Source organism: Pseudopodoces humilis, chromosome 30 (genome assembly GCF_049639895.1).
Source record: "Pseudopodoces humilis isolate 2021_Gansu_Grassland_sample_001 chromosome 30, ASM4963989v1, whole genome shotgun sequence".
Taxonomy (NCBI): domain Eukaryota; kingdom Metazoa; phylum Chordata; class Aves; order Passeriformes; family Paridae; genus Pseudopodoces; species Pseudopodoces humilis.
The window spans coordinates 1,356,163-1,377,754 of NC_142229.1; the positions used below are offsets into that span (position 1 = coordinate 1,356,163).

The 21,592-nt window shown below is 48.0% G+C and overlaps 1 protein-coding gene across 2 annotated transcripts; it reads left to right on the plus strand.

The window, feature by feature from the left end:
• Nucleotides 1-314: 314 nt before the first annotated feature.
• Nucleotides 315-19,811, plus strand: TIA1 (TIA1 cytotoxic granule associated RNA binding protein). 2 transcript variants are annotated; one of them, XM_005532251.3, is made up of 12 exons: nucleotides 315-431; nucleotides 4,688-4,784; nucleotides 5,384-5,482; nucleotides 7,106-7,160; nucleotides 8,276-8,363; nucleotides 11,989-12,064; nucleotides 14,037-14,145; nucleotides 14,620-14,715; nucleotides 14,797-14,881; nucleotides 16,025-16,148; nucleotides 17,768-17,907; nucleotides 19,576-19,811. In XM_005532251.3, the coding sequence occupies exons 1-12, from the start codon at nucleotides 406-408 to the stop codon at nucleotides 19,694-19,696; spliced, it is 1,116 nt and encodes a 371-aa protein (XP_005532308.1). In that variant the 5' UTR covers nucleotides 315-405; the 3' UTR covers nucleotides 19,697-19,811. The 2 variants fall into 2 exon arrangements, with proteins under 2 accessions (XP_005532308.1, XP_087924356.1); XM_088068230.1 differs by lacking the exon at nucleotides 315-431 and having other exon boundaries at nucleotides 4,694-4,784; nucleotides 5,388-5,482.
• Nucleotides 19,812-21,592: the final 1,781 nt, after the last annotated feature.

Here is a 21,592-nt window from a genome sequence, read left to right on the forward strand (position 1 = left end):
GTTTTAACCCCTTTTAATGATTTTTTTAATTCCTTAATGTTAATTTGCGTTCTTTTAACGGATTTTTTTTATTACTATTCTTATTCTTTATTTTTATTCACCCCTTTATTTTTAAGGCCTTTATTTTAAATCAATTTTCACCACTTTCCTCGCCTTCCCCTCACGGCCGCGCATGCGCGGAGCGGCCGCGCGTCCCCGCGCCGTTCCCGCGCTCTCCCCGCGCACGCGCGTTCCCGCCCCCGCGCCCCCCGGCCCCTCAGCCCGCCCGCCCGCCGCCATCTTGCGAGGAGCCGCCGCGGGACCGTCCGCCGGCGGGGCCGGCGCCGCTCGGGCTGCCTGGGCTGCCCAGGGCTCACGGGGCCGCCCCGGCGGGCGGGAAGAGCCGGGGCCCGCGGCGGCGGCGCCATGGAGGATGAAATGCCCAAGACCCTGTGAGTGGGGAGGGGGCGAGACCGCCTATTGTTCCCGGCTCCGCGGGGAGGGGCGGCCTGGGGTCGCCTCACGGACGGGCCCTTCAGGGCTCCGCCGCGGACCCTCAGCCGCCCGCAGTGCTGCGGGAGCGACCCCCGCCCGGGGCTGAGGGGTAGCCGGCCCCCTCCGGCAGCGAGGGGAGCCCGGCTCCCGCGGTATTCCTGCCCTTTCCCCGTTCCCAGTGCTGGGCACCGCCGGCCTGCCCTACGCTCCGGGCGTTACCCTGGGCCTCCAGCTCACATCTGGAGGGACAGGGGTGTGTGGAAGCTGTGTGTCCCTTCCCCAGTACATCCCAGCTCACATCTGATAGAAAGGGGGTCTGGAAGGTGTGTCCCCCTTCCCAGTCCATCCCAGGTCACATGCGGAGGGAAAAGTGGTCCGGAAGGTGTGTCCCCCCTTCTCCTGGATAGAAAGGGGGTCTGGAAAGTGTGTGGCCCTCTCCCCAGTCCATCCCAGGTCACATCTGGAGGGAAAGGCAGTGTGGAAGGTGTGTCCCCCTCCCTGGTACATCCACGCTCACACCTGGAGGGAAAGGGGGTCTGGAAGGTGTGTGTGTTCTCCATCCCAGCCCATGGCAGGGGATAGAAGTGGATGATCCAAATCCCTTCCACCCCAGACCATTCCATGGTGAGGATCCTGTCATTCTGCATGATCCATGTAGGTTTTTTGTGAGCAAACTGGCTGGATTTTCCCCCGGGGGGTGTGGGGGGCTACATGGCAAACAGCTGGAGCCCCGCTGCCCTGCTCAGCAGCTCCGTGTGAATGAGCAGGAGTTGCCCATGAATCCAATGCTTGTCCCACTGTTCAAAGCACAATCTGAACCTGTTGCTTCCCAAGGACTGAATTACAAAGCCACCTCAGGGGAGGTTTAGGTTGGATTTTAGCAAAAGGTGCTGCTCCTGTGCACACCTGGGCTGTGCTTTTTCCCAGGCTGGTGTTACCTGGAGTAACTTTCCCTTGTTTGGATGAGGGAAATCAGGCTCCAGTCTTCCCATCCCACTTCTAGAAGCCTTGTTCTCCAGTGCAGCAGGAAAGACAGAAGGGAGAGAGGGAAAAATTCCAAGGTGAGGGAATGTTGTGCCCTTGGATTGCTGCCCCTCCCCAGGGGTTGAGAAACAACTTGGCCAAGTGACCACAGGACAACAAGACCCCGACGTGCCTCACCCCAGCTGTCCCGAGCACTGACCACTCTCTGCTTCCCCAATCCCGGTGTTTTCCCATGTTTTGGGAGCTATTCCTGGCCTCTGCAAACACAGAGCTGCTGGTGTGTTTGTGTGTTTATTTGGGAAGATGTTTTCCCCCCATCCCAAGGGTCCATGCGGGCCCTGGTGGCCTCGGTGAGTGCCAAGGAATCCATGTCCTGGAGCATGTGCAGCTGGTGGCAGGGACAGGGAATGACTGAGGCTGGAAAAGACCTGCAGGATCACCTTAAAGCACAGCTCAGAACTGAACAACATCCAGGGAATCACTGAGGCTGGAAAAGACCTGCAGGATCACCTTAAAGCACAGCTCAGGACTCAGCAACATCCAGGGTGGGATTTCTCTGCCTCCCTCCCAGGGACTTTGTGGGGTCACACAGGGGATTGTCACCAGCTGGGTGTCACCACTCAGGTTTAGAAGGAGCAGTCCAAGGCAGAAAGTGCAGCTCAGGTGATCTTTAGTGGATGTAAATCCATGCTCCCACCGGGGTTTCTGTAGGATTTCTGCTCCAGAAATCCCCCCCGGGTGTGGATTTTGGGGCTCCCTCAGCTGTGTGGCCCCCAAAGTCCTCTGCACCCTGTTTATTCCTTCCCAGATGTTCCTGGAAGTAACTCCTTGTTTTTGCCTTTTCCACCTCACTCGTGTCAGTGAGGAGCAGTCCAAGACAGAAAATGCAGCTCAGGTGATCTTTAGTGGATGTAAACCCGTGCTCACACTGGGGTTTCTGTAGGATTTCTGCTCCAGAACCCACCCCCAGCTGTGGATCTTGGGGCTCCCTCAACCCTCTGCACCCTGTCCTGTCCTGCCTTAACACATCCCAGTTGTTTTTCTGGAACGGATTGCAGACACTCCTGGAAATAACTCCTTGTTTTTGCCTTTTCCACCTGCCCCGTGTCAGTGGGGTGGGGTGCAGAGCCCTGTGTTCCCTTAGGAGCTGTTTTCCCTCGTGTAAATGAATTCCTGGAGAGGCAGCTCCTTCTCCCAGAGACAGATCCCTTCCTTGACTGCCGCTCTCCAGCAGCAGATGATGGATCTGCAGAGCAGCCTTGGAGGTGACAGACTCCTGTTGTTTGTGTTTTCCGTGGATGCACGTGGGATACGTGTCCTAAATTAAAATAATTTGTGGTCTGAAGCACGCACGAGCGCTGGCAGCAGTTGGCTTTGGCTTCTCAAGATAAACTTGGATAACGCAGCCCTTCATCTGCAGAGTCATCAACCGACTCGTTAATTGGATTCTCATCCAATTAGCAGGAGAGGGGTGGGAGAGGTGCAGGAGGAGCCAGGGCTGAGCTCTCCTGGTGTTACCTGGTGCTGCCTGGCTGCTGGGTTATTTGTGTGTGAGTGGACAAGGTCCAGCTGCTCTGCATCCTGCCTGTCTGTGGAGCTGCAACAAAATTCCATGGAAAAGCCAGGGAATGGTTTGTGTCGCAGCTCTGGGTGTTCCCCACCCGCCTTGGCACACTCTGAACACACAAATATTCCTGCAGTGGATCCTTCAGGAACGCAGAGATTCGTGGGGCTGTTGGGAATCCCTTCCCTAAAACCTGCTAAAGCCAGTGCTGAGGTCAGGAATATTTCAGGAGACGCCTGTTTATTGGGATGAAATCCCATCAGAGCAGAGGTCAGGGGTGGACACCCTGTTTGGGCACCTTCCAGTCACAAATTAATTAATTTAGATCCAGAAGGTCACATGAGGCTCATCACTCTGGTGCTTCCATTGATTTGTTATCCAAATAATTACAGTATTAAAAAAAGGGAGTCAAAGAGAGGCCTTGCTACTTCTGCTCCGGTTAACGAGGTGCTGATGGGTCAGATGTTGGATTCAATGATCTTGGAGGTCTTTTCCAACCTCTCTGATCCCACTCTCAGTTGGACTTGCTGGTGGGAGAATGGCCTGGTGTTAATTACCTTAATGGAGTGCTCTAATCCCTCATTTTTTAAGGTTTTAAGATCAGAAGGATTTTTAAAACCCAATCCTGCCTTAAACCGTTGTCCAAATAATTAACCCAGAGCTGGTGTACGAGCCATTCCTGACAGAAAACTCTCACACTGCCACATAACCAAACCTCAGAGCGCATCCCTGTGGCAGCAGCAGGAGCCTAAGCAGAGCCTGGATTTGCTCCTGGTGTTTTTCTGACAGCCCCTTTGCCCCTCTGGCAGCAGCTGTGGTGTCAGGGCTGGGATTTGGCCGGGATTCCCGTGGCAGAGGTTTCCCACGGAACGTTCCTCTGCAGGAAGCTGCGGCTGCACCTCGGCGGCTGAGGTTTCTCGCTGGGCTTTTTATAAAAATCCCGTGACTTGGGCTCAACAACAACAACAAAAACAGCCACCAGTGGGTCACAGATGGGCTCGGTGGCCAAGGAAGCCAAAATCCCAGGTGGGAGTGGGGATTTGGGACGTGTTGGTGCTTGGGGAGGCTGAGGGAATGTGTGCAGTCAAGCACGTTGGCCTCAGGTATTCCTGGCAGAGCTGATGTTGCCAAAACTTGAGGCCTTTGGAAGGAACCAACCAAATGTCGTGTAAAAGGTGGGCAAACAGCAGCTGGGAAGTGCTGCTGGGGCAGGAGTGATGGTGTAGGGATATGGGAATTGGAATTTCTGTACTGGGAAGTCGCTGTAGGGATGTGGGAGCAGGAGTCTCTGCAGTGGGAAATCAGTTTGGAAGGTCAGGTTCGTGGAGTCACGGAATTCCGGAATGGTTTGGGTGGGAAGGGGCATTAAACCCATCCAGTGTCACCCCTGCCATGGGCAGGGACACCTGCCACTGTCCCACATTGCTCCAAGCCCTGTCCAGCCTGGCCTGGGACACTCCCAGGGATTCAGGGGCAGACAGCTCCTCTGGGAATTCCATCCCAGCCCCTCCCCACCCTCATTCCATCCCAATATCCCATCTCACCCAGCCCTCCGGCAGTGGGAAGCCATTCCCCCTTTTCCTATCACTTCATCCTTGCTCCCAGACCCCTTTCCAGGTTCCAGTGTGTCCAACATCCGTGTCCATGCCTGTGTTTGACCCTCAGCTACGTGGGGAACCTCTCCAGGGACGTGACCGAGGCTCTGATCCTCCAGCTGTTCAGCCAGATCGGACCCTGCAAGAACTGCAAGATGATCATGGATGTAAGAGCCTGAATCCTCTGATTTCCCTGTTCCTCAGGGCTGCTGGCCCCAGGCTGTGCTTGTGGCTCTGGGAATTCCTCTGGAAACAGGCCACGAACACCTTAAATACATCTGGACATACACTCAGGTGTTTTTGGCATCGTTTCTTCACGTGCCTGGTGGTTAATTTAAGGACGGGTGGACATGGAGAGGAACAATGAACTCATTAGATCATGAGGGGGTTGCAAATGAGGTTTTAAAAACTCTTTACCGTAATTTTTTACTCTTTCTAAAGCAGAATTGAAAGCTCTGGGAGCATTGTTAGTCCCTGTAGAGTCAGGAAACCTGTCCACATGGGGCCAATGAATTCATTAAGTCACGAGAGGATTGCAAATGAGGTTTTAAAAATTCTTTACCATAATTTTACCTTTCAAAGCAGAATTGAAAGTTGTGGGAGCGTTGTTGGTCCTCGTAGAGTCAGAAAACCTGTCTGTGGGGGGTTGTTGAGGTGTCAGAGGCTGAGCAGAGCAGCCAGAGTCCGGGTTTGTATCCTTAATCCCGGGTTTGTATCCCTAATCCCGGGTTTGTATCCCTAATCCCGGGCTCGTTTCCTGTCTCAGACAGCTGGCAATGATCCCTACTGCTTCGTGGAGTTCTACGAGCACCGGCACGCGGCCGCGGCCCTGGCTGCCATGAACGGCAGGAAGATAATGGGTAAGGTAAGCTGCTGTGCTCCGGGGTGAGTCTGGGGGGAACAGGCTGTGCCAGGGGAAATCCTGCTGGGAGAGGATGTCAGGGTCTGGGGGAAAATGGGATGTGCCAAGGGAAATCCTGATGGGAAAGGATGTCAGGGTCTGGGGGAAAACGGGATGTGCCAGGGGCTGGGGGCATTCCAGGGGGAAATCCTGCTGGGAGAGGATGTCAGGGTCTGGGGGGAAAATGGGATGTGCCAGGGAAAATCCTGCTGGGAAAGGATATCAGGGTCTGGGGGAAAAAGGAAGTGCCAGGGGAAATGCTGATGGGAAAGGATGTCGGGGTCTGGGGGAAAAAGGAAGTGCCAGGGGAAATCCAGCTGGGAAAGGAGGGGATGTCAGAGTTTGGGGGGGAAACAGGCTGTGCCAGGGGGAAATGCTGCTGGGAAAGGAGGGGATGCCCAGAGTCTGGGGGGAAAACGGGATGTGCCAGGGGCTGGGGGCATTCCAGGGGGAAATCCTGCTGGGAAAGGAGGGGATGTGCTGCAAATGCCAGACTCTGGCTTTGGGGTGGAGATCTTAGTGGGACACAACTCAGAAGGGGAGTTTAGAGTGTTGGGAGGAGGAGTTCAGATCATGGAGAGGAGTTCAGAGCTTTGGGAGGAGTTCAGAGCTTTGGGAGGAGTTCAGTGTTGGGAGAAGTTCAGAGCATGGAGAGGAGAAGTTCAGAGCATGGAGAGGAGGAGTTCAGAGCATGGAGAGGAGAAGTTCAGAGCATGGAGAGGAGGAGTTCAGAGCATGGAGAGGAGAAGTTCAGAGCATGGAGAGGAGGAGTTCAGAGCATGGAGAGGAGGAGTTCAGAGCATGGAGAGGAGAAGTTCAGAGCATGGAGAGGAGGAGTTCAGAGCATGGAGAAGTGTTCAGAGCTTTGGGAGGAGTTCAGAGCATGGAGAGGAGGAGTTCAGAGCATTGGGAGGAGTTCAGTGTTTTGGGAGGAACTTGGAGCTGAGGATGTGGAACTGGGAGAAAAATCCCAGAATTGCAGAGTGGTTGGAAGGCCCCTCTGGAGACGATCCCGTGCTGTTCATTCAGAGCAGGGTGCACAGGGTAGTGTCCAGGCAGGGTTTTGATGTCTGCTGAGCAGATACCACAGTGTGTTCCAGGCCTCAAAGGAAAGTTTTCCTTCATATTTTCTCTCATATTTTCCTTCTTTTCCTCATATTCAGGAGGAACTTCCCATGTTTCAGTCCGTGCCTGTTGTCCCTTACCCTGTCCCTGGGCACCACTGACCAGAGCCTGTCCCCATCCTCTTCACAGTCACCCCTGAGACATTTGGGAGCCATTCCCTGTGTCCTGTCCCTCCATCCCTTGTCCCCATTCCCTCTCCAGCTCTCCTGGATCCCCTTCAGGCCCTGCAAGGGGCTCTGGATCCTTCTCCTCTGCAGGTGAACACCCCCAGAGCAGGGAAGCTGTAGCCCTGTTCATTTAAGAACAAACCCTCTCCCATAAAAAATACCTTAAACTTGAGTTTTATCCCCAGCTTTGCACATGGGGCCCCCTGTAGGGTCAGATCTGAGCACTGAGGGTGTCTGAGCTTTTTTGGGATTTTTTAGGGATTTGCCAAATCTGATGTGTGATTCCCGTTTGCAGGAGGTCAAAGTGAACTGGGCCACCACCCCCAGCAGCCAGAAGAAAGACACCAGCAGTAAGTGTCACCTGTGCCCCGAGCTGTGCAAGCTGTGAAACTGAAATGCACCACACAGAGCTCTGTGGGAATGGTTTTGATTGGAATCCTAATTATTTATTGCGTCTGTGTTAATTAAACCTCAGGGCAGGTCTGATCTTTGCCATCACACAGTGTTTACAAGTTAATTGTGTCTTCTTAAACATTAAATTGTGGATCTCCAGGGTGTTCCCTGATGCTAAGTTTGGGGGGGGGTTGGTTTTTTCCCATTGAATTTTTAGGGAAGGACTTCCATTTCCCTGTAGCATCAGGAGGGGGTTTGGTGCAAATCCGTGGCTCTTTGGTACCTGGGCAGTTGTGAATTAAACCCCAAAATGCCTCATTCTGTATTTTTGAGGCACACTGAGCATCTCCCTCAAGGAGCATCCAGGCTCCTTCCAGGACGGGTTCCATCATTCCCAACAATTTCTGTGGAGAAATTCTTGGAACTTCAGGCTGGAGTGGGCTAAACCCCATCAGTGCCTGAGGGAGTTTGGTGCCTGCTGTGTCACACTTTGGTGGGCTGAGGTGGAAAACTCCTGGGACTGAGGCCTTTTGTTCCTGTTTCTCATCAGGAAGGGATCCCCTTTCCGTCCTGAGCCCTCAGTCCCCCTTCACTGTGCAGTGTCCCAGGAGCACCCTGGGATGGTTTTTAAATCCCTTCCCACCCAAACCATTCCAGGATTCCACATCACAGCCTAGTGCTGGCACAGAGACAGAGATTTCCCTGGACACTGGGCACATGAGGTGTAAATAGTCTCAGATCTGTGCAGAAAATGCTGGCAGGCCTTAAAAGCAGTTTGTAAAATTCAAGATAGAAACGTGTGTCCTTCAGATCACTGACTTGTGGCCCTGCCAGGCACAGGGTCTGTCAGGAACAGCAGGAATTCTGTTCCACAGCAAACTCTGCTCTTCCTGTAGCATTTAATACTGTTTTTTGTGGTATTTAATATGTGCTTTTGTGCTTTTTAACAATGTATTTTGAATAACAGCTGGAGTTTTAATAAAGGGTTTCTTAAGAAGAGTTTTTTTTTTACTCTTTTCTGCTCAGGGGGCATCTTCAAGCACTAAATCCTCCTTTCTCTTTTCCCCCAAAGACCATTTCCACGTCTTTGTCGGAGACCTCAGCCCTGAGATCACAACTGAAGACATCAAAGCAGCCTTTGCTCCCTTTGGAAGAATCTCGTAAGTCCTTCTTCAGGGCAGACCAAGGTCTCAGCTTTGTGTTGAGTGACACTGTGGCAGAGCAGGGACCACACTCCTGCTCCCACAGCCACATCCTTCATCCCACCTCTTCTGCTCTCCCAGCAAAGCTGGGAAATCCAGATCCTGCCCCTGGGGCGTGCATTTCCCTCGGCGCTCCGGATGTTTGGTGCCAGCCACCCTTAGCCAACATTTTTTGGGGTTTTTTGTGGACTTAATTCCCATTTCCCTCAAAATGAGCCTTTCTTTGGAGCACCTTGGGGCAGCATCACCTTGTCCTGAGACCCCACACATCCATCCAAGCCCTTTGGGCCAAGGAGCTGAGCTGGTCCCAGCAGGGCAGGGACGTTCCCAGTGTCCCTGCCAGCCTGTCCCAGCCAGGGTGCAGCAGAGCCAGGAGCAGCCCCTCCATCCCTGCTCCAAAGGTAAACCACGAATTTTCCTCGTAGTGTTGTCTGTACTGGACACTGGAGTTTCTTGGTGGTGTAAGAACGTAGAGCGCTTTGGAGTGTTGGGTAGTGAAGCATTTAATTGAAGTAAGTTTGGTTTTTGTTGTTTGGGGTTTTTTTTTTTTTCCCTCTCAAGAGTTCCAGTTTATTCCTCTTTTCATGCCAGCTTGATTTCCTTTTTATTAGAAGGTTTAAGAAGTTTTATAAATGTGATTTTTACTTCATGCATCCCCTGAGTGCAGCTGAGGGAGGGCTCCAGGGGCTCTGGATGGAAGGGATGAGACTCCAGGGAATTCATCCTGTGGCCAGATGTGTCAGGATGGAAGGGATGAGGCTCTGGGGAATCCATCCTGTGGCCAGATGTGTCAGGATGGAAGGGATGAGACTCCAGGGAATTCATCCTGTGGCCAGATGTGTCAGGATGGAAGGGATGAGGCTCTGGGGAATCCATCCTGTGGCCAGATGTGTCAGGATGGAAGGGATGAGACTCTGGGGAATCCATCCTGTGGCCAGATGTGGCTGGATGGAAGGGATGAGACTCCAGGGAATCCATCCTGTGGCCAGATGTGGCTGCAGGGAAGGGATGAGGCTCTGGGGAATCCATCCTGTGGCCAGATGTGGCTGGATGGAAGGGATGAGACTCTGGGGAATCCATCCTGTGGCCAGATGTGGCTGCAGGGAAGGGATGAGACTCTGGGGAATCCATCCTGTGGCCAGATGTGTCAGGATGGAAGGGATGAGACTCTGGGGAATCCATCCTGTGGCCAGATGTGGCTGCAGGGAAGGGATGAGACTCTGGGGAATCCATCCTGTGGCCAGATGTGGCTGCAGGGAAGGGATGAGACTCTGGGGAATCCATCCTGTGGCCAGATGTGTCAGGATGGAAGGGATGAGACTCTGGGGAATCCATCCTGTGGCCAGATGTGGCTGGATGGAAGGGATGAGGCTCTGGGGAATCCATCCTGTGGCCAGATGTGGCTGGATGGAAGGGATGAGGCTCTGGGGAATCCATCCTGTGGCCAGATGTGGCTGGATGGAAGGGATGAGACTCTGGGGAATCCATCCTGTGGCCAGATGTGTCAGGATGGAAGGGATGAGGCTCTGGGGAATCCATCCTCCACAGAGAAGGAATGAGGGGCTGGAACAGCTGGAGTGATGCAGGAGGGATCAGGCAGGAACCGGAGCAGGCAGGATGTTGCTGTGAGAGTTTCCCCCTCCCTGGTGTCACTGAGCACCTTCCAGAAAAGTCCCCCAGAGCCCCCGAATTCCCTCCTGACCCCTGAGCTGGGGACAGGCCCTTTGTCCCATCTTTCCTGGAAGAGTTTTCTCCCTTCAAGAGCTCTCCCTGCCTGGTTTTGATGGGAGGGGAGTGATGCTCATGCTGCCCCAGACTCACCATCCAACCTGAAGCTCAAGTTTTTTCCCCCAAAAAAAGCAGAATTCTCCCTTTTGAACTCTCATTCCAAAGCCCCAAAGGACCCAGATTTTCTCCTTATTTAAATTTAACCTGGAAAAACAAGGGATTGAACTTCAGCTGTTCATCAGTGACCAGGCTCTGCAATTGTGCTGCTAACGGAACATTTCCTGATTGATTTCTTTTTATTTGAATCTTTATTGGTGCTAAACTCGTTTTTATTGATGACCTCGAGGCATGATCAGCACAGAGAGAAATGGGGGTAATTCTTGGCTGGTTTGAATCCCTGTCAAACATCCTCTCCCTCCCTTTGTGCTCACTCTGCTCATGTTTTCACTCATTGTTGAGTCTTTATTCCAAATTTTTCGTTTTTTCCCCCTTTTCCTCTCAAGCAAGCCCAGCTCAGCTCCCCAGAGTGGCTTTTCCTGGCAATTTGGGGCACTGGACCCAAATTCTGGGAAAATTAAAAAAAAGGCGGCTCTAACAGAGAACAGACATTCCTGCTGCTTTGGAGAGGGATTTTCCTCAGGCATCTGGCTCTGTGGGTGCCAGAATTACTGTTAATTAGGCTTAAAACCTCCGAGCCTTAACGAACTTTCTGCCTGTTGTGGCTTCTCAGTGCTGTGCCCGTGCTCTGCTGGTTTCTCTGCCCCCTCTGATTTCCCTTCCATGATTTGTTGTTCTGAAGAATGGACAGAATTCCGCAGTGAACCACAGGTTACATTTCCCAGTGAAGAAACGTTGTAGTTTTATTTACCTTTATCAATTTTGTTCCTTTTTCCCCTTTTTTTTTTTCTGCACCTCGTAGTTCCAGTCACTCCTGTTTGATAATGATGTCTGATGTGTGGTTTTAAGACTTGAAGTGTGTTTTCTTTTCTTCAGTAATTTCTGAAATATCAGTCTCTCAAAATTTAGCCCAGAATAAATTAAAGAATTTAATTTAATTATGAAATTAAATTTATTTTAATTTATTAAAATTAATAAATTTTAATAAAATTTATTAATTTTATTAATAATAAAATTTATTTTATTTTAAATAAGGATAAAATAATTTTAAATTATTATATATTATTATATTATTATATATTATATATTATTATATATTATTATATTATTATATATTATACATTATTATATATTATTATATATAATATATTATTGTCATATTATAAGAATATATTATTATATTAATGTTACATTATATATTATTGATGTATTATTATATATTATATATTATTATTATATATAAATAATATATAATTATATTATTTAATTAATTTTATTATATCATTATATTATTTAGCCTGTTGGCTGAATTCTTTAATTCTTGGGTTTATATTTTATAATATATAAACCCAAGAATTAAAGAATTCAGCCAACAGGCCACAAATGCCTTTCAATTCCTATTTTTTTATTTTGATTTTCTGTTCATTTCTACTTAACATTTGCAACGAGCAGGTAGAACGTGTTGGCAAATAAATAATGAGATTTATTTTTTTAAAAAAAAAATCTTATAAATAAGATTTTAAAACTTGGATGGTTCCAGAGAGCCAGGCAAGCTCCTGCAGTGATCTGGAGCCTTTCCCAGCCTGTAAAACGCAGCCATTTCTCGGGGAATCTCTTGATTTTCACGTTTTAAGTTTTAATTTTGCTCCTTTAGCCAAGCTGTGTGTGGACAAGGAGTGGTGCTGGTGGAGGGGAGAGGAGAGAGGTGGAGCTGAGCTGGTTCCCTTTGTGCTTTTAGGGACGCACGGGTGGTCAAGGACATGGCCACAGGCAAGTCCAAGGGCTACGGCTTCGTCTCCTTCTTCAATAAATGGGTAAGAGCTCTTTGTTTCCTTCCTCAAAAAATGGGGGAAATCCCTTCATTTTCTCCCTCAAAAAATGGGGGAAATCCTTTCATTTTCTCCCTCAAAAAATGGGGGAAATCCTTTCATTTTCTCCAATAAATGGGTAAAATCACTTTGTTTTCCTCTTAATAAATGGGTAAAATCCCTTCATTTCCTCCCTCAAAAAATTGGTAAAATCACTTTGTTTTCCTCTTAATAAATGGGTAAAATCCCTCATGTCCCTCTTCAATAAATGGGTAAAATCCCTTAATTTCTCTCTTAATAAATGGATAAAATCCCTTAATTTCCTCCAATAAATGGGTGAAATCCCTTCATTTCCCTCTTAATAAATGGGTAAAATCCTTTCATTTCCTCACTCAATAAATGGGTAAAATCCCTTTGTTTCCCTCTTAATAAATGGATAAAATTCCTTCATTTTCCTCCAATAAATGGGTAAAATCACTTTGTTTTCCTCTTAATAAATGGGTAAAATCCCTCCATTTCCTCCCTCAATAAATGGGTAAAATCACTTTGTTTTCCTCTTAATAAATGGGTGAAATCCCTTAATTTCCCTCTTAATAAATGGGTAAAATCCTTTAATTTCCCTCTTAATAAATGGGTAAAATCCTTTCATTTCCTCACTCAATAAATGGGTAAAATCACTTTGTTTTCCTCTTAATAAATGGGTAAAATCCCTTAATTTTCCTCTTGATAAAATCCCTTCATTTCCTCCAAAAAATGGTTAAAATCCCTTCATTTTCTCCCTCAAAAAATTGGTAAAATCTCTTTGTTTTCCTCTTAATAAATGGGTAAAATCCCTTCATTTTCCTCCAATAATTGAGTAAATTCCCTCCATTTCCTCCAATAAATGGATAAAATCCCTTAATTTCCTCCAATAAATGGGTGAAATCCCTTCATTTCCCTCTTAATAAATGGGTAAAATCCTTTAATTTCCCTCTTAATAAATGGGTAAAATCCCTTCATTTCCTCCCTCATTAAATGGGTAAAATCACGTTGTTTTCCTCTTAATAAATGGGTAAAATCCCTTAATTTTCCTCCAATAAATGAGTAAATTCCCTCCATTTCCTCCAATAAATGGGGAAAATTCCTTCATTTTCCTCCAAAAAATGGGTGAAATCCCTTCATTTCCCTCTTAATAAATGGGTAAAATCCTTTAATTTCCCTCTTAATAAATTGGTAAAATCCCTTCATTTCCTCCTTCATCAATAAATGGGTAAAATCCCTTCATTTTCCTCCAATAAATTGGTAAAATCCCTTAGTTTCCCTTTCCAATAAATGGGAAAGAGCTCTTTGTTTCCTTTATCAATAAATGGGTAAAAATCCCTTTGTTTCCCTTCAATAAATGAGTAAAATCCCTTCATTTTCTTCCTCAATAAATGAGTAAAATCCCTTCATTTCCTTCTTTAATAAATGGGAGAGATCTCTTCATTTCCTCCTTCAATAAATGGGTAAGGTGTTAGATTCCTTCAGAAAACGTGAAAAATTCCTTCATTTCTTCTTCAATAAATGGGAAAGATCCCTTCATTCAGTAAATGGGTGGGATCCTTTCATTGATTTCTTTAATAAATGGGAAAGATCTGTGTTCCTTCCTTGAGTAAATGGATTAGATCCCTTCATTTCCCTCTCCAATCTCTTACAGTCTGGATCTTGCCCAGCTGGTTTTCACTTTGCTTTCCCTGCCTGTAACGGGGGGAGGCTTCTCTCCCTCTGTAAATCCATGGAAATCACGGAATCCCACAACAAATTGGGCTGGAAGGAGCTGGAAGTGCCACCCCTGCTGGGGCAGGGACCCCTCCCACTGTGCCAGGGTGCTGCAAGCCCCGTCCAGCCCAGCCTGGGACACTTCCAGGGTCGCTCAGGAGGGCAGTGGGGTCAGTCCCGTGGCTCTGACCCACAGGAAGGGTGCCAGCAGTGGGGTCAGCGGGGTTTTTCTCTCCTCCAGGACGCCGAGAACGCCATCCAGCAGATGGGGGGGCAGTGGCTCGGGGGCCGGCAGATCCGGACCAACTGGGCCACCAGGAAACCTCCAGCTCCCAAGAGCACCTATGAGAGTAGGTGGCCACCCTGTGCCCTGCCAGCTCCTGGGGTGGGGGATCCCTGAGATTTTGGGGTGGGAAGGACCTCAGAGCCCATCCCACCCCACCCCTGCCTTGGGCTGGGACACCTTCCCCCATCCCAGGGTGCTCCAAGCCCTGTCCAGCCTGGCCTTGGGCACTGCCAGGGATGGAGCAGCCACAGCTGCTTTGGGAATTCCATCCCAGCCCCTCCCCACCCTCACTCCTTCCCAGTATCCCTCCCCAATTTCCCCTTTCCCATTTTAAAGCCATTCCCTGCATCCTTGTCCCGCCATCCCTTGTCCCCAGTGCCTCTCCAGCTCTCCTGGAGCCCCTTCAGTGCCTGGAAAGGGCTCTGAGGTGTCCCTGTGAAGATCTGCAGGTTGTTCCCACCATCCTGTGCCAGTCAGGGCTAAAATTCCCCCGCAATTCCCATCCCACCCCTTGAAATTCCCACCCAATCTCTTCCAGCAACCACCAAACAATTGTCCTACGACGAGGTGGTGACTCAGTCCAGCCCCAGCAACTGCACCGTGTACTGCGGGGGCGTCACCTCGGGCCTCACAGGTACGTGTGGCCCCAGCCCGTGGCAGCTGTCCCCTTGTCCCCACGGCTGCCTCACGCTGCTCTCTGTCCTTCCTGCTCCAGAGCAGCTGATGCGCCAGACCTTCTCCCCCTTCGGGCAGATCATGGAGATCCGAGTGTTCCCGGATAAAGGATACTCCTTCGTCAGGTGGGAGTGGGCTTGGGGCTGGGGGTGTCCCAGGTTAGAGGGGTTTTCCTGCCTCTGCTCTGAGGAGCATTATGAGGAGGGATCATGGCTGTAATAAAATGGGGAAAATCCCAGAAATCTCTTGGAACAGGGCCCTTGGTCATTCAAGATTTCAGTCACCGCAGTCACTAAACCCTCCCAGGTTAGAGGGGTTTTCCTTCCTCTGCTCTGAGGAGGGATCGTGGCCATAAAAAACAGGGAAAATCCCTGAAATCTCTTGGAACAGGGCCCTTGGTCCTTCAGGACTTCAGTCACCACTGTCACTAAACCCTCCCAGGTTAGAGGGGTTTTCCTTCCTCTGCTCTGAGGAGGGGTTATAAAAAATGGGGAAAATCCCTGAAATCGCTTGGAACAGGGCCCTTGGTCACACGTCACCACAGAGGAGTCACTAAACCATCCTAAGTCAGAGGGTTTTTCCTTCCTCTGCTCTGAGGAGGGATCATGGCTGTAATGAAATGGGAAAAATCCCAAAAAACCACTTGGAACAGGGCCCTTGGTCATGTGGGACTTTTGTCAGCCCAGAGCAGTCACTGGACACTCCCAGATTAGAGAGATCAGAGGATTTCTGCTCCCTCTGCTCTGAGGAGGGATCATGGCCATAAAAAGTGGGGAAAATCCCAGAAATTTAGTTCCACTTGGAACAGGGCTCTTTGTCATACGGGAAGATCCCTTCATTTCCTTCTCCAGTTAATGGGAAGATCCCTTCATTTCCTTGCAATGAATGATGACTTCCAACTTTCCAAATTAATAAAACAATTAATTAAAAAATCAATTTTAAAAGTTTAAAAATTAATAAGTTGTCTAATCTTTCCCATTTAATAAAAAAATCAGTTAAAATCAATAAAAAAAAATTTTAAAAGTCAAAAATTAACGAATTAACGTTAAAAATTGAACGGTAAAAAATTAAAAATTAACGAAACCCAAATCTTTCCCATTTAGTAAAAAAATCAGCAAAAAAGAACAATTTAAAAATAAAATAGTTTAAAAAAATCAATGAATTTACTGCTCTCCTTGCCGAATTCCCCAATTTATTTAGGGAGAATCACAGCACGGAGTCATTCCCAAGAAATATCCCAAGAAATATTCCCGATTTCATCCCAACAGGTTCAATTCCCACGAGAGCGCTGCCCACGCCATCGTCTCCGTCAACGGCACCACCATCGAGGGCCACGTGGTGAAGTGTTACTGGGGCAAGGAGACACCCGACATGGTCAGCCCTGTCCAGCAGGTCAGGCAGCTCCTGAGGAGCTAATTAACCACCCTGTTAATTGGCTGGGGAGTGGGGATGGGATGGATGGATGATGGATGATGGATGGATGATGGATGATGAGTGGATGGATGGATGATGGATGGATGGATGGATGATGGATGGATGGATGGATGGATGGATGGATGATGGATGATGGATGGATGGATGATGGATGGATGATGGATGGATGGATGATGGATGGATGATGGATGGATGGATGATGGATGGATGGATGATGGATGGATGGATGGATGATGGATGGATGATGGATGGATGGATGGATGGATGGATGGATGGATGGATGATGGATGGATGATGGATGGATGATGGATGGATGGATGGATGATGGATGGATGATGGATGGATGGATGATGGATGGATGGATGATGGATGGATGATGGATGGATGGATGAGTGGATGGATGGATGGATGATGGATGGATGGATGATGGGTGGATGATGGATGGATGATGGATGGATGGATGATGGATGGATGGATGGATGATGGATGGATGATGGGTGGATGATGGATGGATGGATGATGGATGGATGGATGGATGGATGATGGATGGATGATGGATGGATGGTGGAGGGATGGAGGGAGGGGTGGGTGAGGGAGGGATGATGGATGGATGATGGGTGGATGATGGATGGATGGATGATGGATGGATGGATGGATGATGGATGGATGATGGATGGATGGATGATGGATGGATGATGGATGGATGGATGGATGATGGATGGATGGATGGATGGATGATGGATGGATGGATGGATGGATGATGGATGGATGATGGATGGATGGATGATGGATGGATGATGGATGGATGGATGATGGATGGATGATGGATGGATGATGGATGGATGGATGATGGATGGATGATGGATGGATGATGGATGGATGGATGATGGATGGATGGATGGATGGATGGATGATGGATGGATGGATGATGGATGGATGGATGGATGGTGGATGGATGATGGGTGGATGATGGATGGATGATGATGATGGATGGATGGATGATGGATGGATGATGGATGGATGATGGATGGATGGATGATGGATGGATGATGATGGATAGATGATGGATGGATGATGATGATGGATGGATGATGGATGGATGGATGATGGATGATGGATGGATGATGGATGGATGATGGATGGGATATCAGGAAGGGTTTGATGGGATATCAGGAAGGGTGTGATGGATATCGGTAGGGGTTTGATGGGATGTTGGGAAGGGTTTGATGGGATATTGGGAAGGGTTTGATGGATATTGGGAAGGGTTTGTTGGGATATCAGGAAGGGTTTGATGGATATTGGGAAGGATTTGTTGGGATTTTGGGAAGGGTTTGATGGGATATTGGGAAGGGTTTGTTCGGATTTTGGGAAGGGTTTGATGGATATTGGGAAGGATTTGATGGCTGTCCGGAAGGGTTTTTGGGATATTGGGAAGGGCTGTAACTCCCAGCAAAGCTTGGCCTGGGAGCATCCACAGCCAGCTTGGACCAAGCAGATCCTATCAGGGATGCAGTGAGAATTCCCAAATTCCCAAACAATTCCCAATTCCCTGAGTGCTGCCCCATGTGTGTCCCCAGGGCCAGCTGAGCTACCCGCCGGCCTACGGGCAGTGGGGGCAGTGGTACGGGGGTGCCCAGCTGGGCCAGTACGTGCCCAACGGCTGGCAAGTGCCCGCCTACGGCGTCTACGGCCAGGCCTGGAACCAGCAGGGCTTTGGGTGAGTCCAGAGCATTTTTATTCCAAATTTTATCCCTTTTGGGAAGTGATTTTTTCACCTTGGAGCTACTGTAGGGTGGGGACATCCCAGCAGGGCTTTGGGTGAATCCAGAGCATTTTTGTCCCAAATTTTTAACCCTTTGGGAAGTGATTTTTTCACCTCAGATCTGCAGTGGAGTGGGGACATCCCAGCGGGGATTTGGATGAATCCAGAGCATTTTTATCCCAATTTTTTTCCCCTTTGGGAAGTGATTTTTCAGCTCTGAGCTGCAGTGGAGTGGGGACATCCCAGTGGGGGTTTGAGTGAATCCAGAAGATTTCTACCCCTTTTAGGATGTGGTTTTTGCACCTCTGAGCTGCAGCAGGGTGGGGACATCCCAGCAGGGGTGGGGACATCCCAATGGGGATTTGGATGAATCCAGAGCATTTTTATCCCAATTTTTGTCCCTTTTGGGAAGTGATTTTTTGCACCTCAGAGCTGCAGTGGAGTGGGGACATCCCAATGGAGGTTTGGGTGACTCCTGAGTGCTTTTATCCCAATTTTTATCCCATTTGGGAGTGATTTTTGCGCCCCAGAATTGCAGTGGAGTGGGGACGTCCCAGTGGGGGTTTGGGTGAATCCAGAGCTTTTTTACCCCAATTTTTATCCCAGTTTTTATCCCAAATTTTATCTCTTTGGGAAGTGATGTTTGCACCTCTGAGCTGCAGCAGGCTGGGGACATCCCAATGGGGGTTTGAGTGAATCCAGAGCATTTTTATCCCAATTTTTATCCCTTTTGGGAAGTGATTTTTTCACCTCAGAGCTGCAGCAGGCTGGGGACATCCCAATGGAGGTTTGGGTGACTCCTGAGTGTTTTTATCCCAATTTTTATCCCATTTGGGAGTGATTTTTTCACCTCAGAGCTGCAGCAGGCTGGGGACATCCCAATGGAGGTTTGGGTGACTCCTGAGTGTTTTTATCCCAATTTTTATCCCTTTTGGGAAGTGATTTTTTCACCTCAGAGCTGCAGCAGGCTGGGGACATCCCAATGGGGATTTGGGTGAATCCAGAGCATTTTTATCCCAATTTTTATCCCTTTTGGGAAGTGATTTTTGCACCTCAGAGCTGCAGCAGGCTGGGGACATCCCAGTGGAGGTTTGGGTGACTCCTGAGTGTTTTTATCCCAATTTTTATCCCATTTGGGAGTGATTTTTGCGCCCCAGAATTGCAGTGGAGTGGGGACATCCCAGTGGGGGTTTGGATGAATCCAGAGCTTTTTTACCCCAATTTTTATCCCAGTTTTTATCCCAAATTTTATCCCTTTGGGAAGTGATGTTTGCACCTCTGAGCTGCAGCAGGCTGGGGACATCCCAATGGAGGTTTGGGTGACTCCAGAGCATTTTTATCCCAATTTTTGTCCCTTTTGGGAAGTGATTTTTTCACCTCAGAGCTGCTGTGGAGTGGGGACATCCCAATGGAGGTTTGGGTGACTCCTGAGCGTTTTTAATCCCAATTTTTATCCCATTTGGGTTGTAATTTTCGCACCTCCGAGCCGCAGCGAGGCGCGAACACCCCATCGAGCGACAGCACCCCCTCACCACCCCAAACCCCCCCACCCCAAACCCCTTCCCAACAAACCCCAGGGACAATTTAAGAATTCCTGACGGATTTTTTTTCCTCCCCACCCAGGCAGAGCCAGTCCTCAGCGCCGTGGATGGGCCCCGGCTACGGCGTGCAGGCGGCGCAGGCGCAGAACGGCGCCGTGGTGCCCCCCCAGCCCGGCTTCCGCGTGGGCTTCGAGACCCCCTGAGCCCCCCCTTGGCTTCCCAGCGCCAATCATGGAGTGAGAGCCCCCCCTCAGAGAGCTGAAATTGAACGAAATCCCTCCCTTTTCACCCCAAAAAAACCCAGATGCTGGATCGCCACCACCGCCGCCGCCTTTCGGTTTTTTCTGCTTTTTATTTTCGGGTTTTTTTTAGGGGTTTTTAGGGTTTTTTTTGGTTGTGTTTTGTTTGTTTGTTTGTTTTTTTAGTTTTTTTTTTGTTTTTGGGGTGGTTTTTTTTAATTTTATTTTTTGGGTTTATTAGGGATTTTTTTGTTGTTTTTTCTGGATTTTTTGAGGGTTTTTTGCGGTTTTTTTAGAGGTTTTTTTTGTTGGTTTTTTAGGGGTTATTTTGTTGGTTTTTGGGATATTTTGGAGGATTTTTTTTTTGTTTATTAGGGATTTTTTTGTTTTTTCTGGATTTTTTGAGGGTTTTTTTGGGGTTTTTTTAGAGGGTTTTTTGTTGGTTTTTGGGTTTTTTTGTTTTTTTTTGGGGTATTTGGGGGGGCTTTTTTTTTTTTTTTGGGGATTTTTTGTTTTTTTTTCTGGATTTTTTGGGGGGTTTTTTTGGGTTTTTTTTGGGTTTTTTGGTGGTTTGTTTTTTGGCTTTTTTGGGGTTTTGGGTTTTTTGTTGTTTTTGGGGGTTTTTTTTAGGGGTTTATTGGGTTTTTTTTGTTGTTTTTTGGGGGGGGTTGGAGTTTTTTGGGGTTTTTTAGGGCTTTTTTGTTGGGTTTTTTTGGGGGGGGGTTTGGGTTTTATTTGGGTTTTTTTGTTGGTTTGTTTTTTGGGTTTTTTTGGGGTTCTTTGGGGTGTGTTTTTTTGTTTTCCTTGGGGTTTTTTTTTGGTGTTTTGATTAGTTTTTTGTGGTTTTTTGGGGAGGTTTTTTGGAGTTCTTTGTAGGTTTTTTTGTTTTCTGTTTTCATTTTGGTTTTTTTGGTTTGTTTGGATGTGTTTTTTCTAAACACAAACCGCAGGGACTTCGCTGCCTTAGCCGAGAATCGGGGCAGGAATTGCACAAACTCATCCTTGGGAGGTTTTATTTTGATTGTTATTTTTTGTGAGGGGGTTTTCCTGCAGGAAAAACCAGAAACAGCTGGAAAAAAGCCCCAAAAGAAGCCAAAAGTGTGGGAATTCTGGAGCTGTCTTCAGCCTCACACCCTCTGTTTTAAAGGAGCCTCTTGGAGCATCCCTCCAGCGGGGGGAGGTTATTTTATTTCTATTTCTATTTTTTTTTTTTTTTTGGAAGATAAATCGTTTACATCATTTTTTTAATTTTTTTTTTTTTTTTTTGTGGATCTCAGTGTGTTTTTCAGGGTCGGCTTTTTTGCCTTATGCTGGGGAAAAATAAATAAAAATAAAAATATAAAAGGGACTTGAAAGTGCCCAGCTCTCCCCAGGTTGAGCCAAGATTCCCACCCTGGGACAGCAAAAATTCCTGTTGCTAAAACGTGACAAATCCCTTCCAGGGCTGGTTGTTGTGGGGTTTTTTTTTTAATTTTTTTACTGGTTTCTACATTTTCTTGTACTGATTCTGTAAAATATTAACAGCAAATTGAAGAATTTTTTTGCACAAGCGTCGGCCACTTTTGTACGTTTTCCTTATTTAAAGGTAGGACACTTTTGATGTGATTTGTGCCACAAATCTTCCCCCTTTTTTTTTTTTTTGTCCTTTTTTTTTTTTTTTTTTTGTGGATATGAGATAACTCTTGGAATATAAAGTTTTTAATCCGTTGTGTAAAATTCCCTCAGTAGCCCAGGTGTGTTTTGCAAGGGAGTGAAGGTGAGAAGAGCTCCCAAACCTGATCTATCAGAGGCCAAAAAAACGCCCTTTTCTATCCTACCTCTCGCCCAGCCTTTAAATAAAAAAAAACCACAAAAAAAAAA